The sequence below is a fragment of the Syngnathus floridae genome, chromosome 11, assembly GCF_059516105.1.
Source record: "Syngnathus floridae isolate MCC-2025c chromosome 11, RoL_Sflo_1.0, whole genome shotgun sequence".
NCBI classification, from domain to species: domain Eukaryota; kingdom Metazoa; phylum Chordata; class Actinopteri; order Syngnathiformes; family Syngnathidae; genus Syngnathus; species Syngnathus floridae.
The window spans coordinates 14,516,583-14,533,216 of NC_142423.1; the positions used below are offsets into that span (position 1 = coordinate 14,516,583).

The following is a 16,634-nucleotide window of genomic DNA, read 5'->3' on the forward strand; positions in this document are numbered from 1 at the left end:
CAAGCAGGGAATTATAGAAATAAGTCATCGTATTCATGATCATGAATAATACTAATGAGCTCATTTACCTCCAGGGTGAGTAGAAGCACCTCTGTGAAGTCCCCAAACTGCGATAGGCTGTATACTTTCTGGACCTGCTTTTGGGGTATATTTTTCATTATGGGGCATGATGAGAATAAAGTGGGACATGGTATGAATGGGACATAATAGGGGAAACTGAGATACATAGATTGTGGCATAAAAGGGACATGGGACGAAATAGGGAACATTTTGCAACCCGATAAGAGAGAAAAAAAATCAATAGGGCATAATAGTGAACATTAAGGACACTATGGGACAAAATGAAATATGAAATACATGGTGAATGAGATTTTCTTGTTTGACCTACATGAGCTTACCCCCTTATTTCATTTTGGACTATTTCCACTAAATTTCGGCATGAAAGACAACTTCATGGTTGTATGGCAGCATTTTGATCAAACATCAAGTGTGTGCAAATTTTTTCTTGAGTGGTTTTATTATAAAAAAAAAGACACAAGGACACAAAACCCAACATAATATAAGAATAACATTGGTGCTTCCCAACATTTACATCATACATACATGCTGTACTGTAGTAGCCTATTAACAAATGAGCTGGATGGATGCAAATGGTGGTCGATTCCGGCGACAAAACGGTCGGCGCGAGAAGCGAAAGGCAGCACTTTTAGGCTATTGCTTTAGTGTGAACCCCTAGTGTGACATCTAGTCTTGTTTTTGTTTCTGTTAGTGTTTTGGGCTCTTTGGCTTTTTGATGAGGAGAGCGTTTCCATGACGACGACCAAACGCTGCCAGGCATGCTACTTTCATCATTGTTTTTTTTTTTTCTTTTTCTTAGCTCAAGCAAAAGGCTCTTGCCACATCTCACAACCTCTGTGCTTGGAATGCAAACAAATATTCAACTATTCGGAATTAAATCAGTGCAGGACGGTAGCTAAATTATAACCGTTTTGAACTTTTCAGATGCTGACTAGCTCAATTAAGCTTCGCATACACTGTTGAATTTAGATGTGTACTGTTTTAGCGTTTAGAGGGTATGGGTTAGGGGTTAGCGGTAGGTTCAACACTGAGCAGTGAAAACAGGGATGTGAACAATACAGTGGTACCTTTGTTTCATCACCAAGTGGAAAAGTACGTAGTCTATGTTATATTGCATCCCGGTGGCCAAAACGGGCACACCAGAAATACACTGACTAAAGTATGAAATTATGATGCACAAACTGTTTGATTTTTCAAGTTTTATCTAATAATGTTATACTTTTGTTTTTTTATAGAGGATGATAATGTAAAGTCTATTTTTGCCTCATTAAAAACACATTTCTTTTAGGTGTCGGAGAGGAACGGATCAATGGCATTTTCATTCCAACGTGGGAAGATGTTTTGAGATACGAGTATTTTGAGTTACAAGCATGGGCACAGAAGTCAAGGCACCACTGTACATAAATAATACAGACATTGAACCTTACATTCAGTTAAGTTGGCCTGGGCTGGCTTTTCCACCGAGATCAACCTGTAGCACGATCGATCGAGCCTTACTCCAGGCTGCATCCAATCTGTTTGTTTACACTGCGCCTACATTGGCAGATATCCGATTTCTATTTGATTGCCTGATGAATTGCCGGATATCCAATCCATAGCTATTTTTGTTTGTTTGTTTAGTTTTTTCTCACGTATGCGTCACCGACACATATGCAAACTGTGCAGTAAGGGAGCAAATATATCAATATAAACTTGTGTCAAATCTAGGAGACAAAAACTTTTGTAGCAAGATGTGTGTACATTATAAAATCTGAGTTTTGGAAATCACACGACTATTGTTGCTGCCAGATTCAATCCTTAACCATCTGATGCCAACTCAAATCCAAATCAAAAGATCTGATCAGAAACCGCCTTGTTCTGCACATTTATGTATCAGTTAAGGTGAGGTAAGGTTTTACATCCATGCGGTCGTTTCAGTTGGCACAATGACAGCATTCCTGCCTACTTCCACACATCTCAAGACGTCCTCCATTCAATGTAGATGCATAAATGGACAACCCACCTTGGTGACATGAACAGCAGGACCCAAACCTTTCTATTCCACTTTCTATTTGCAAGTTGATGTCAGGATACGTACGTTAAGAGTGCAAAGCCGGGGACAGGTGGGGCAAAGCATGCTCTACAAATTCAACTTAAATTCAGCTCACACTTCAGTGTACAAGAATGTTGAAATGGAAACGTCAAGTTGGTAAGCAGACACTCATTTGCAAGATGGGATGCCTCGAAACCCAAACCGAATCTATTCTATCGAGTCTTTTGCTGAGCAGGTTTCATGAAAAGTCGGTTGAAGCCATGCAAAGTTTCAGTAATTGAATGAAGGGCACGAATAGTTTGCTGGTTACTTCTTGGCCGCCAAGGAGGCCAGCTGACCGTCGATGTCCTCCTCTGGTTGCAAAGCGTGCCACTGGGCGATGGGGCGCCGCGGGTTAGCCAGCATGTCGGACCAATGCTTGAGACCCAGCCCGGTGGCCTTACTGCCCACAAATATTTTGCCGATGGCATCGTTCTTGCCGATCTTGTCATAGTCGAACACAGTGACGGCCACAAGGATTTTCTGGAATTGTTAAGAATGCCGTGTGTCATGAAAACACTCGCCTACTCGACACCTACAACGGGTTCTTCTCAAACTGGGCTAACCAGGTAACCAAAACGCTGGGGGTCCATGAGACGTAGCTTGGCATTTGCAAAGAAATGGTCGGAAATATGAAAAAAAATATCTGATAACACTGGATGAATAAATCTACTTGTCTCATCCTTAACTAAATAATGTTCACCCTTCCATCTAAACAAGGTCCTACATACATTTAATTAAAGTTTTTTTTTATGTCATTGTTGAATTTTCATATTTTTTCACGTCCTCTGAAGAACCTTCTATTGGCCACTGATTCATATGTGGACATACTGAATGCCAATTAAGCAATGACCTAGTTTGCCATCTAATGTACCTGCATCTGTTCCAGTGGGATTTCAAAGCTGAAGGATTCATTGTAGTACGGGTTGAGGGTGTTCTTCTTCACCGTTGTCTTCTTCTTCTTCAGACGCTTACCCCCCTGCAGCAGCTGGATCTTCACATATGGGTCTGCAAAAGACGGGAATATATATTAGGGGGGTTCTTGGTTGACAACTTACGACATCACCAAAAATCTTTTTCCTACCGGATAATCCACAGGCATCCATCTTTTTCAAGTTCTTGGCCTCCAGGATGCAGACGGTGAGTTTCCCGGCAGTGGGGACGTAACGCAGGGAGATGCAAATGTCCCCGAGTTTCTCAGGCTGAAAAAGCACAGATGCCAGAATTGTCAGGTACCAAGACTGCTGTTTAATTAAGAATAATGAAGCAATGTTGGAAATAATGTCTCCAGTCATTGCCAGGACCAGCTGTGCTGCTTATCCCTTGATAGATCAACTAACAATTTCAATCAGTCATTTAGTAGGAATGTCATCCAACATTTAGCATGTTGTAATTATTTATCCTTTGTGTGTGTTGACTACCAGCTATTAAAACACCTGGGAACGGCATTCAACTGCGGGGAAGGGGGCATAAATTATGCATTCTTCCAAATTGCACTGAATGTAAAACAGTTACAATACAATGACATCATTGGAGTTTGCGTGGGCACCTCCTCTTGATCGGCACTCTCCAGGTCCCGCCACTCCTCAATGGGGCGTCCGAGGTCGATGGTGTTCATGGGCAGCTTGACCTCGCCGATGACATCGTGCTTGGAGAAGCGATCGTAGTCGAAAACAGACATCGCCAGGGTTTTGCCACCGAGCTCTTCGTAGGGCACCTGGTGCGGAGAACTAAAGTCAGCATTTAAATAATAATTGCAATTTATATTCTTTCTTCCATGATGTTTTTGGAAGGTTTTTGGAAACAGGCATCGACATTGGTGACCAGACTTTAGGTGAGTCAAGGTGATGAGATATAGAAAATGCATGGAGGGATTGATTAGTTGACAGAATTCCTTTGAGTGTCCTATGAAAAAAATGAATTGGATCGTCTGAAGCGTTTTTCCAGACATTAAATGAAGACATGTTCATCTCACAAGGGGCACACTGTTCTCTACGGTATGATTGGCTCTGCAGCTGCTGCGGCAAATGTGCAGACAAGCAGATCTTTCAATCTGACCCGGAGACATTTGTCAAATCCCTGCAGACCTTATTAGCTGAGACAAGCAGCCTTACAAACTTGGCATAACACGTTCTCTAATAGACTTTTACTCTCATTTGCTCAAGCTTTTACAGACTAACCTTGAAGACAAAGGTTTCATTGAAGACAGGGTTGAGCGTTTTCTTGTGGACTTTGGTGTCAAACTTCTTCTTTTTCTCAGGCAAGAGCAGGACTCGTACGTACGGATCGGAAGTACCTCCCGAATCCATGGACATGAGGTCCGCCGCTTGAAGGATTCCGACGGTGAGCTGTGCATGGAAATAAGATGCAACCATGGCTTGATTTATGTCAGGACTACTTTTTGTAGACAGAGACAAAATATCACAATCAGTCAACACGTGCTTGGACTGACTGGAGATGTATTCAATTCTTCAATGTCGCAAAGGTTAGACCAACAAGTCCTCCATGCTTGATGGATCTACTATGTTCCTCTGCTGATGTACAGCTAACCGAGGTTCTGTTTGTCAATCCGAGGACCCCCTGTTCAACTAGCTTTAGTGACTTAATAGTGACTTAACACGGACCTTTGTGTTTTCAAAGTCGTAGTCAATGGAATATTGCAATTTGCCAAGCTTCTCTTGCTCCTTCTCCTCTTCCTCCTTCTCCTCTTCCGTCAGCCCGGTCTCTCCCTCGTCATCGTCGTCATCCTGCGGTTTCTGCGGTAATGAAATGACAACATGATGATGATATCAAATAAAGGACAAACGCACTGGGCCCCCCCTCGTAAATCACTAGCATGCCGTGGAGCTCCTTTGAGTCTACTGCTGATAAAGTAAATACATGAAGCCCATCAGTGAGTTTTATTTTTTTAAGAAACTCTATCCCCTCATTTGAGCTCTTCTGACATGCTGGTGCAGGATAGAGGCATCCAGTCAGTGGTGGCATCGCATGCGCTTTGCATAAGCATTCCATCATTCTCCCAAACCCCTGTTCAAGAGGCTTACATCATAAGGTCCAAGGGGCAAGTGGTAAAATTCTTCCTATTCAGTGCTTGCGGATGTTTGTGTGATAAGCACAAGAGCTGCCTTGTAAGACTCATAGCACATTCCCACTCCACTTGCGCCACTTAGCTAAGGGCATTTGGTTTTACACTTGAAAATAGATGAAAACCAAACCACGCTGAACCCATCATAAGATGTACGAACAATTGAAACAAAATTGATGGAGGGGAACAATGCTCCTCTGTATATTTACTTCTATTAACCACCAAGTCTAATTTCCTTCTGCCATGGTACAAAGACAAATTAAATCTCAAGAGTGCAACAAGAAACTGGAGTTTGATGAGAACGACGAGGGTCTCCTGTTTTTATTCAGGGCATGTTATGAAGACAGATTTGAGCCTGAAATGAAACTGAGGGTGACAAGAAACCAGATTGCAGCCAAGTGAAGATTGTGGAGGAGAATGACAGTCAGCTGTGTATTTACTTCTGCTACAATAGAGATTGATGGCAACAAGAAAATTGATTGCTGCAGTCAAGTGGAGACTGTGGATGATCAAAATATTTTTGATCTAAGACTGAGGTTAGCCAAAAAAATTGAGGCCAAATGGAGAGTGTGAGTACAATTACCCCTACTGATTTAAAGAGGACAACCACGGCTGTCTCTCATGCATTCGGTGATTTTCTAGACCATTTGTCATCATCCAGGTTATTGGAGAGTTGGTGCTTACTCCAGCTAACCTTTGGTGGAGAAGCAGCATACACCCTGGACTGGTCACAGGGCAGTCAGTCTACAATTACTGTTCAATCATAACCTGAAACTGTTTTACTCTTAGTCGGATTGGTTCTTGAATTTATAACAAGTGGTTGGGATTCATGCAGTCATCTTCATCATTTTTCATCAACCCACCACAACATGCCCGTTAGCACATGCATTGATTAATAGTGTTAGGCTGTCCCTCTGTGCTTCGTATCATTGCATTAGATGGTTAGACTCCTTCTCTGGAGCAGATTGTGGCTTTCCAAAGTATTAAATGGGAGAGATCAACATAAAAAAAAGCCATTCCAGAGAACCCCCACAACAGCCAATCCACCTACCGTAGAACGATGGTCCACCATGGTCAAAAACACAAGGCAGACACATAGCCACAAAACAGGAAGGAAAGCAGAGAGAGGAAGAGATTCAACTCACAGGACAACAAGAGAGAGAGTGCTTGCTGTTGCTGTGAAAAATGACATGCTCATGGAGGACCTTCACTGATGCTAATTAAGGGCTTTAATTAAAGAGCCACGATCAGTCTATGTGGGCGCCAGTCGATCAGAGCGCAAATGAATCAACACGAACGCTCTTAATTTATCAAGTGGAGCTCGTTTGATTGTTGCACCAAAGCATGTCATTTTTCACTGCAGTAGAGTAGGTACATTTCAAAAAGCACACATTTTGCTGAAAAGGAAGAAAAATGCCGGAGTCTTCCGGACGACTGCTGGAGAAGACAAAAATGTGGTCAACGACTCAAAACAGGAAGAATTGCATGACTAATACATCAACAAGTAGATGATAGGTTTGCGATTAGTTTTAAAACTAGGGCTTTAGCATTAGTTACTCTTACAAAGGTGGGGTAACATTAGTTGCGTTTTGAGTCAGGAGTTGTGGTTAGGGTTGGGGTTGGGAACGCATCAGAAAGAGTCATACCTCACCGCCCTCCATGTTCTTCATGTTGAAGCCATCCTTGCCCTTTTTACCCTTTTTGTTCTTCTTTTTCTTGCAGCAGCACTTTTTGATGATGCAGAAGCAACAGGTGAGCACCAGCAAAGCGGCCACCACTGCAATGGCGATCAGAGCCCACGGGGGCACTGGAGGGACAGAGCAAATGTCAAAGCCGACATATGCCACATGACAACGTTTCCCAAAAAGTGGAATCACTCACATGGGATTTTGTCAATTTCATTCAAGAACTTGCTCTTGATCTCCTCAAACATGTCATGCTTGCTGATCTCCGTGTTGTTTCCAGAACTTTCAGCCACCGTGGAGATGGCTGCCGGGGTGGGGGCCATACTGGCGACGGTGGTCGCTCCGGTGGTCTCGGAGGGGGCCACTGGCTGTGGCTTCCTGAACAGGTTGAACTTCATTGCTGGAGGAGACAAGCCGCTGCGTCCCTGGGTGACAAAATAAGGACCATGTGACAGTAGACAACCCTAAATATTTTCATATATTCCGGATGTGGATGGATCTATTCATCCTCTCGATCCCAGCGGACCAAACATCAGAAGTGGTAGAAAGGTAAACAGGAATGGTAAGCGATATTGGTTTGAGTGACAACATTTCTTCACTAGATACATCAGAGAAAGAATGAAGCTGAAGTTCAATAAAGATGTAGTTTGTACATCGTCAGGGATGGATCAAACCCATATCCAAACAGCTCATTTGGGACAAACAAAAAGTCATCCGTTTCGTCCAATGACGTGAAGATTTACTACCCAAGTGACAAATAGACACAAGTCACAGCTTTTCCAAGCACAATGTTCCAGAAGAGATGGATGAGGCTGACTCAAGAGAGAATCCTCCGGGGTAAGTGCAGACGGGAAGGAGTGAGGGTAGCCATTTACTTTCATTTGTGAATTTTCTTCATGACTAAGTAGCGTTACGGCTAAGTTGAATAAAACGGCTGTCTTGTAAATAGAACATCACGCCACTTCAATCATGGCAGTGTCCTTGAGGAGTTTCTGTGCCCAGAGTTGATTTCCCAACTGGCACACAAATAAGTGTTGGTGCCTTAAATGGCACTGAACTCTAACAAATGAAGACTTGACCAAAAATATCTGGTATGAATCTTCTTTAATCAGAAATGTGTCCTAATTAAATGATAATTCTGGCAAAATAATATGGATGATGTTTTCAAGTTGTGACTTTTCAAGTCATTAAGCTTTCCACTATTTTATGTTGCGTAATCTATCAATTTTAATCTTGCAGCCGATTGCTGAATCAAAATGAATTTCATTATATTTTCGGTACTCTCCCTAAAAAATAACACACATTTAGTTTTTTTCTCAAATAAGAGAATATCAGTAGTTAAAGCAAATCATTTAAGGAGATTTCTTTTCATGTGGCCCGAAATCCTTGAAAATACTTCTGCTGTTTACTACAATACCTTACTGAAGAAGAGAAACAGTACCTGAAATCTTGGTCAAGGTAGAGCATGATGTTGTTTTGTGCTACGAATCACTAAACTCGACAAAAGAGAATTTGAAAATCTGTCGTCTTTTGACTCATCTCTCAAAGTGCAAAATTAATTTTCCACCTCAGCGATTCAAATGTGTGCTTTGACTGAATACAAAAAGCAAGAAGTGGTTACCTTGGAAATTTTTTTATTATTCAATTTCAATCGGCGAGAGAATGTTGCCCAGTGGCTCGTATTTTTTGTTCGTTCTCACTGTTCCCACAAATGACTAATCAATTCACTCTGACAGGGAAAAAAAACAACGCGTTTAATGGTTTTATCAAATGTCGTTTTCTTCTCCTTGATATTTTACTGCAGTTGAATTCGTTTATTGCAACATTTAGTAGTTACCCCACGTCTGGATGATGACTCAGCTCAGCCTCGGGCAAAAATGGAAAGCATTTTGACATTGAACGTCGTTAAAACTAATCAGTGGATGTGCTGAGTGAGGATTTCAGGGTCATAAGGTAACCTGCTCTTTTGACCTGGTTACTATTCTATCAAGTGTGTGTGTTTGCGTGCATGTGTATGTGTATATGATATTTGGAGAAAAAAAAGTCTGCCTTTTACTGCTGGGTCAAATTTCATTTTTTTTCATTAGGACTTTTTTAACTTTATTATGGGTCTAGTTAACCCATTTACTAATTTGGAGCAAAACAGAAAGACACAGTCAACATTTAGAGCATCAAGTTAAAAAAATAATTACAATTTTTTTACTTTCAGTTTTATTTCTAATCCAAAAAATACTTTTTATTTTATGATTTGACATGAATTCATGAAAGATTTTATATGGTACCAGCTTCATAGTCAAGAGCAGTCTATTTATCCTCTCTACTGGAGCAAGACGATATGGAATTGCATACATCTTTCATAACTTATGAGATCAACTTTTTATAAATGTACACGGAAGATTGTGCATTGCTGTTGCTGTCAATGATGGCCGACCTGTTGCACAGATTGTGCAGGGGATGGCGATCGTGCCTTGACAGAGACAATTTAACCCTCACCATAACAGAAAGATCATTTCAATTCTATGCCACATGATCCACGAGGATCTCAACTAGCACCTAATTTAGCCCAAGAAACCTTCCATGACTTTTGTTCCTGCTTTTGAGATTGCTGATTGGCTGTCTCCTTTTGATGAAGGTTATCCTCTTGTCTGCTCACTAAATTGGCCAGTTATTGATGAGCATGTGATAGAGTCGCTTAAGCGGCGGCTGTAGGTGCCGCCGTCCGGCCGCCGGCCTTTCTTTTTTGTTGCTAAGCAATCCTGAAAGTGCCTGTCAGCCTTCAGCTAGCCAATTGCCGCAACCCCCTGCGAGCGTGCCAGCCAATCCAGTGGTCAATCTATTTGTCTTGCTGCCCAGTGTCAAATCATGAGAACTGCAACCTCAATGTATGAGCATTCTGAATAAAGTTTCTCATTACAATTCACACTTGCAACAATTGCTTAAGACAAAGCAGATGGATTGAAGAGACAGCAGGTGGCCTCTCAGCTCTACAATGACTGGACAGCTTTAACTTCCATAACTTGGGCTGCATGGTTGAATAAAAGCCCAGTGCAAATGCATCATTGCATACTTATAGTTTATAGTTAGATATGAACATGAAGAGACATGCATGTAAATACTACTCACCAGTTAAATATGGTGATGGTGGTTCTCGTGGTGGTGGTGGTGGTGGTAGTGATGGTGTACGCCCCCCTCACTCCTGTCCCCACCAGTTTTGGGCTTCACTCGCTAACCAACATAGTCAGATTCCTTCCGTAAAGCAGAGACTGCAGTCTCCTCTCGCACTTCGCTCCACTGCAGCAACGCCCCCCCCCCCCTTTCCTCCCTCCTCAGCCTCCTCCAATACTCACCATCCCCTCACTCTTAGACACACACACACACACGTACCTACACACTGCGACTCCCGGTTTACCTCACTTTTACGGTGGGCCTCATTAGGATGCAGTTCACACACAATGCCGCATGTCACTATTTTATTTATTTATTTGTTTATTTGTCTACTTATAGGATCAAATAGAAAATGACATTCATATGCTGACAAAAGGACAAGTGGGGTTTGAAAACTTGCCACATTTCTCGAGTGTGCCAAAATGCGTCACGACAGAGCACGTGTGGTGCCTCTCTTTTCTGACTGGTCAGCGGCCAACGCAGAAATATAAACAGGAAGTTTCCACACAGAGTCATCCATTTTTCTAGTGTCTATGGAGCCTAGCATTTGGCGGGGTCTGAAGGAAGGAGGCCAATAAGTATTTTAGTAGTACTTTCCTGGCTTGCTTTGTCACGTTCTTTGGTCATCTAGCGTCTGAAAAGAGTGGCCAATCATCCCCACAATTCTTTTATGTTGCTCTACTTTAACCTGTGAAAATATAAAAGCAATTGTCACAATATTAGAGATTTTAAGCCATTCACAAAATGTCAAATATTGTGCCGAACCTTTTTATACTTTTCCTCGGTTCTGTCCGTCCAGAGATTGCCAGCTTGTGATTGCCTAAGTGGCTGCTTCACGTGCATCAAAGTCAGAGATAGGCAGCTGAACAACAACACCCGAAGGTTGTCTTGGCGAAATTTCAAAATTGGATTTTGAAAAATCCAGCGTGTGTGCAACATTAGCAAGAGAGCTACACAATCCATTGAAGGAACATCGTTATCACAATAACAGCCCTTGCAATGTGCATATCACAAAGACATGCATCAGCTTCATATAGACATTTTTTTTCAACTTTGATCAGTGTAATGCAACCTTAAATCCACATTGCCATTCCACAAGTTAACAGCTTTCAGGGGCATTACTCCCCCAAGACTCCTGACTCAACACTTTTGGAGATGATGGGAGCAAGGCCATGACAAAGTTGCAGCATCACCATACTCACACACACAAACACTAAGTACTTTAGGGATGAATATTTTAACCGCAATGCATTGTGGGATATTGACCTGCAGCTAACCCATTTCTAAATGCTTTGTGGAGGCATCTGGGAGTCAGGCACTCCCCTCCCCACTATCTCCACCACCACCACCACATAGACAAAGGCCGGAGAGCAAGTGGAGGATATCACACCTCCAGATGCTGAGGACAGAAGGTGTGTGCGTGCGGCGAGGCTGCAGGATGGATAAAAAAGACTGCACCCTCTGTGCTGCAATGCAGGGGAGCAAAATAGCGAGCGGCTATGAGACACTAGGTCCAAAAAGTCCTTCTGCCTCCATCATCCTGCTCTCTTTTTTTTGTCCCTACAACAGTCGACAGGCCATTTAATAGATGTCTGGATTTCTTAGAAACACTAAGGATTGATCTGTATATGATACAAATTCAATGTACAGAAAACTGGAGGGATGACAGACATAGTCCAGTCTGAAAGTCGACAGCCAGGATGAGTTCAGTTCTAATGACAGGACTAGGTCTAAGAACTATGGTCTTGTGCCTGACCTAGTACTAATGTTTATTGGCAGTGATGGATCTAGGTTTTAGGGTCATAACTAGATCCAGGCCAGGGATCGGCCCAGGTATTATAAAATGACATAAACTAATGTCCCGAGCCGGAACCAATAACTCACTTAAGACTTTGGTCTAGACTCTAGGACACTGATTCTCACGGTGCTTCTGTTTTGAGTTTGCTTCAGTTCCCAGTACATGTCTATCCATGGTTGTCGAGGACCAATCTTGTTATGTATCCCAATACTCCAGCAAAATCGAAGTGCAATGATTGTAGAGTCACCCGAGTGACGCATCCATTTTTATGGCTTCTGACCCACGCATATAAAAAAAGAAGGCAACTTTTACAATGTGTGAACTGAAGGCAACGATGCCAAAATGTAGCCGGCCACATTTAATTCGAGCTGGATCTATTACACCAAATGTCTCCCGGTCCATTTCAGACCTCCACATGCCAGCGTCATTAAAACAATCAAATCACCAGGGGAAAGTGCTAAAAAAGTCATTATCTGCTGCATGTCTTCCCCTTTGGATTTCCCTGGTGAAATTCTCATTCGCCCATTTCAATAAAAAAAAAAAAAGAAAACAATACAAACATTATACTTGTCCGCCTTTTCAATTAGGAAGGCCAAGTCATAAAATGTCATTAATAGGATTTAAACGAGTCACTGAAGGCGTAGTGACTTCAATGCTTTTGCACAACGTGAGCTGGGATAGGCTCCATCACCTCAATAGGGTAAGTAGTCTAGATAATAATGGATCCTTGGAGTAATGGTATGAAATGTTTTTTCCCCATCAAGATCTGAATGTACACAGACAAAAATTAAAGCGTTGACCGCTGAGTAAATTTTGCTAACCAAACAAATCATGTAAACAATCTCACAGGTGGAGGACTGGGACTGAAACAAACTGTCTTCTGCTGAAAAAGTTCTGCATCCCTCCAACACCGAGTGTTGTCTGAATGTTCTTCATGAGTTTACTCACTGCATGTGGTGTGCGGGTATTTGCAGTACATGCAGGGACAAGATCACAGGCTGGAGCAAACTATTTCATTTCATGAACCATCAAGCACCGCGGGTAGCCATGTGGGCCCCGTCTACAAATAGGAGTCTGCTATGGTGCTTTGTAGACCAAGCCGGCTGATTTCATTGTTGTTCGCTAATGATGGTGTTCACTGGAAAGGAGAAGGCGTGCGTGCTTGTGTCTGAGGCTACATTCAGACTGCAGGACTCAATTCAGATTTTTTGTGTGGAATCCAATTTTTAAATGTGACCTTGATCTGCCTGGTGTGAGCGTCCCCAAATTGACCTGCATGCACAGAAGCTCATAACTTTGTTTTTACTGATGCAAATATGGTCTACCATGTAGGGGCTAATCTATTTTATCATCTCATATTACGTAACGTACTGCAGCGCTACACTTCTCGTGATGATTCTTCACTGTGCCAAGAGGAAGTCCTCATTAAGCGCACACACAGTTGTGAGTTCTGTTGGGAATGCCGCATTGCCTGGCCTCGTTCCATCCCACATGCCACGTGTCATATCAGGTATCAGGAAAACACCTTTGATTTGAAGGACTTCATAATGACTTGGTGAAGCAGCGTGTGGCTCAACAAATGAAGGTCCAGCACGAGGCTTAAGATCAGGGCTAGGGTTATACCTTAAGGTCTCAGGCCAGGGGAGGAATACGGTGGAGGACTGCATTAGCCTTGGACGAGGCCAAGTCTAAGGGCCCAGACAAGGACTAAGGCCCAGGGGCAATACTAAGGCTAGGATAAGGTCTACTAGGACTAGGACACGGGTACGCAACTCTGGTCCGCGAGAGTCACTATTTTTGAGGTTTCCCTCCTATAACACACCCAGTTCAAATGATTAATGCATCAGCAAGCTCTGTAGAACCCTGATAACGATCCTGATCATTGGAATCAGGTCTGTTGTAGGAGAGAGAATCTAGTACTAAAATGAGAAAAATATTGATGTCTGGGGCGAAGACTAGCATTAAATCTAAAGACTACTGACTAGGTCTAAGGACTAGAGGTTGTAGGCTACTAGTGTTAAGGGCTGGGACCTGGACTGAACTAAGGCCAGTATTAGGAATAGATCTAAATCAAGGAATACATCGAACATTAAGAGACCAGAACCAAGAGCAGGTCTAAGGTCTACACCCTAGGGCTAAGACAAGGTAGAGCATCTCATGTGATCTAAAGACAGGACTGGCTTGATGTATAAGAATAATGTAAAAGGTCTAGGACCAAACTAGGACTAAGTCTAAGGGTTAGGCCTACGATTCAGCTGTAGACTGCAAAAAATACATTGTAATTGTAGTGTAGAGGCAACCTCGGACCATCTTGTGATCACAAACATACAATCGCTTGCAATCATTTGAAACAGGGAGCTCACAAATATGATGCCCTAATTAAACTGCTAATTACATTGTGTGGGGGCTCAGTGGGGAGGGGAGGGGAGGGTGGACGAGTGCAGTGAACGTGACGTGGGCCGTCCTTTCCTTCATGCTGCCTTAGCACTTTTGATATCTGCAGATGCACATTAGAGTGGACCAAACTCTCCAGTCACAAAGTTGCCTTGATTAAGAATAAATAAAAACAAAGTGCCCTACGCCACACGCGTATGTTTTTGTTATGTAACATTATACTGCAGCAGGCAGGACTACGTGGCTACGCAAGCACAACCCCCCTCCCTCCCCACTTTGCCCCCACCCTCAGCCACCATCCCATGCAGCAAAAGTTCCACTCATGCAGATTAGAATGTAATCTTCTATAATGACTTCCTAATTCTGTCTCATTGTGCCTGTAATGAGGTTAGGAGCCTCTGAGACTCGTCTTACCTGGAATCAAAGATGAGAAGACACGGGAAAAAAAGGAGATGCACCCCCAAAAAAATCAGTGGCTCAAAACCATTGTCCAGTCACCTGCGATGTTTGATAGTTTTTCGTGTTTTGTTCCTGTTCTCAAGAGACGCTTTGCAAACACTCACAACATTTTTCCATCACACTGACAAGACGTCGGCGTCGTTCTTCTGCTGTATTTCCCGGCACTCTTCGTTCATTGGCCCGTCAAAGAGCAGGAGGAGGAGTTGCCAGCGATGTGCTGCATTCACCATCCTCCTCCTCCTACTCCTCCTTCTTCTTCCCCATGCAGATGCTGCTGACTGAGCTGGGACAATCGATGAGAGAGACAAAGAGACAGCGAGAGAGAGGGAGATAGAGAGCGAGAGGGAGATGAGGAAGAGTAAGAGGGAAGAGGTCCGTGCAGATGCTGCCTGTGCCTGTGTGGAGAGTGTGGACGCAGGAACATGAGTTCACTGATGTGCACTGAAGAAGAAAGGTGGTGGCTGTGCTGCAGTGTAAAGTAATGCAACGGAAATAGTGTGATCTCATTTCCCCCAAACATACCGTCACATGCTCAAAAGCTGGGATGGCGCAAAGTTCCGCAACCTCCATGTGTGATTAATCCATGTGGTTAATAATGACTTGGTGAAACGGCAGGAAAAGGCACAGCAAGGAAGCTTTATTTATATAAAGCATTCAATATACAAGGTAACGCTGCGTGCCTGATAACTAAAAATACAGCATTTACAAACAAAATAGTTACGATATTTAAAAGCAAAGAAAAGAAATTTCAGAGGGTTATACTTGCTGGTGATGTCGCCATGGCCCTTTGTTGCTAGGCAGAGTTTATAGGGCACTTTTATGACTGCCCCAGAGGCTAATGAAAAAAATTTGTAAATCTCTTTCAGCTGTTTAAGTGACAGACGGGGGGTCCGGGAATTTAACATCACCCTATGAATGAAAAGCTCCAGGCTGTAGCACTAGATGGAAGTATGAGCAACTCCGCTTTAAATATAACACTGATGGTGTTGCTATCCAATGACACGCATCTTCAATTGGAGAAACACAAAGGGATAAAAATAAACAAAATCTATTTTGAAATAAGCTCTGACTTAGTGTCGCATTGGGAAGCAAAGCAATCATTAGTTACCATTTGCCTCTGAAGAATCTATGCCGCCGTTTTAATTAAATTGCTGCAATGAAGTGTCATTCATTCGAGCATCTGAAATCAATACCCAGCACGAGTCCCTTGGTTGGAGCGTGCTCTAAGTGCTGCGGCATCCACCAGGGAATACGCTACACATATGCCGTATGGATTCTTGCTGAAGATGTTTATATTGAGAGAAAAAACAAACAAATATGAAGATCACAACAGAAGGATTGGATCCAAGTATTTAAGGAAATCCACATTTGCTATTCCTTTACCATTTCAGCAATGAGTTCAAATCAACTCCAATTAGTTAGTCACTAAATTTTTGATATGATACAAAAAGGGAAACATAATGTTCAATGGAATGCACTAAAGTGCTTTATCTACAGCATATGGTGTCCAAGGTGATTCACCAAGCCTTATATTCAGATGATTGTCCAAGTGTCGGCCCAATGCAAGTCATTCCAGCTGAGCTGAACATCAATCAATGAGACTCAATGACGCATTGCCCACTGTGAGTGCCAATTCCACCATTACGCGTATTAAATCCCATACGGGAAGCTCGCCAAGACCCTCTCAGATGTCTATCGAATCATTGCTTGTGGTCACATGCCCAATGGCGGCCCCAGCAGATGAGCTGCTTCATCAGCCTAAATTGACCGTCTTAAAAACTCTTATTGGCACCGTGGAGCATTGCTTACTCTGTCTGCCTCACAGTGCGGAGGTTGCAGGTTTGATTATGGCTCTGGCCTTCCTGAGTGGAGTTTGCGTGTTCCTCCCGTGCCTGCGTG

At 42.9% G+C, this 16,634-nt stretch overlaps 1 protein-coding gene across 3 annotated transcripts; it reads right to left on the minus strand.

Moving 5' to 3' along the window:
* Positions 1-1,593: 1,593 nt before the first annotated feature.
* Positions 1,594-14,938, minus strand: LOC148391337 (synaptotagmin-2-like). Of its 3 annotated transcripts, none has more exons than XM_088390220.1 (9): positions 14,691-14,938; positions 7,116-7,344; positions 6,881-7,041; positions 4,774-4,905; positions 4,330-4,497; positions 3,699-3,866; positions 3,234-3,351; positions 3,024-3,157; positions 1,594-2,632 (listed from the first exon to the last, which is right to left on the minus strand). In XM_088390220.1, exons 2-9 carry the CDS (start codon positions 7,315-7,317, stop codon positions 2,417-2,419), a joined length of 1,299 nt encoding a protein of 432 aa, XP_088246346.1. In that variant the 5' UTR covers positions 7,318-7,344; positions 14,691-14,938; the 3' UTR covers positions 1,594-2,416. The 3 variants fall into 3 exon arrangements, with proteins under 3 accessions (XP_088246346.1, XP_088246349.1, XP_088246347.1); XM_088390223.1 differs by having other exon boundaries at positions 4,774-4,896; positions 14,691-14,936; XM_088390221.1 differs by lacking the exon at positions 14,691-14,938 and adding an exon at positions 10,043-10,195.
* Between the last annotated feature and the right edge of the window lie 1,696 nt (positions 14,939-16,634).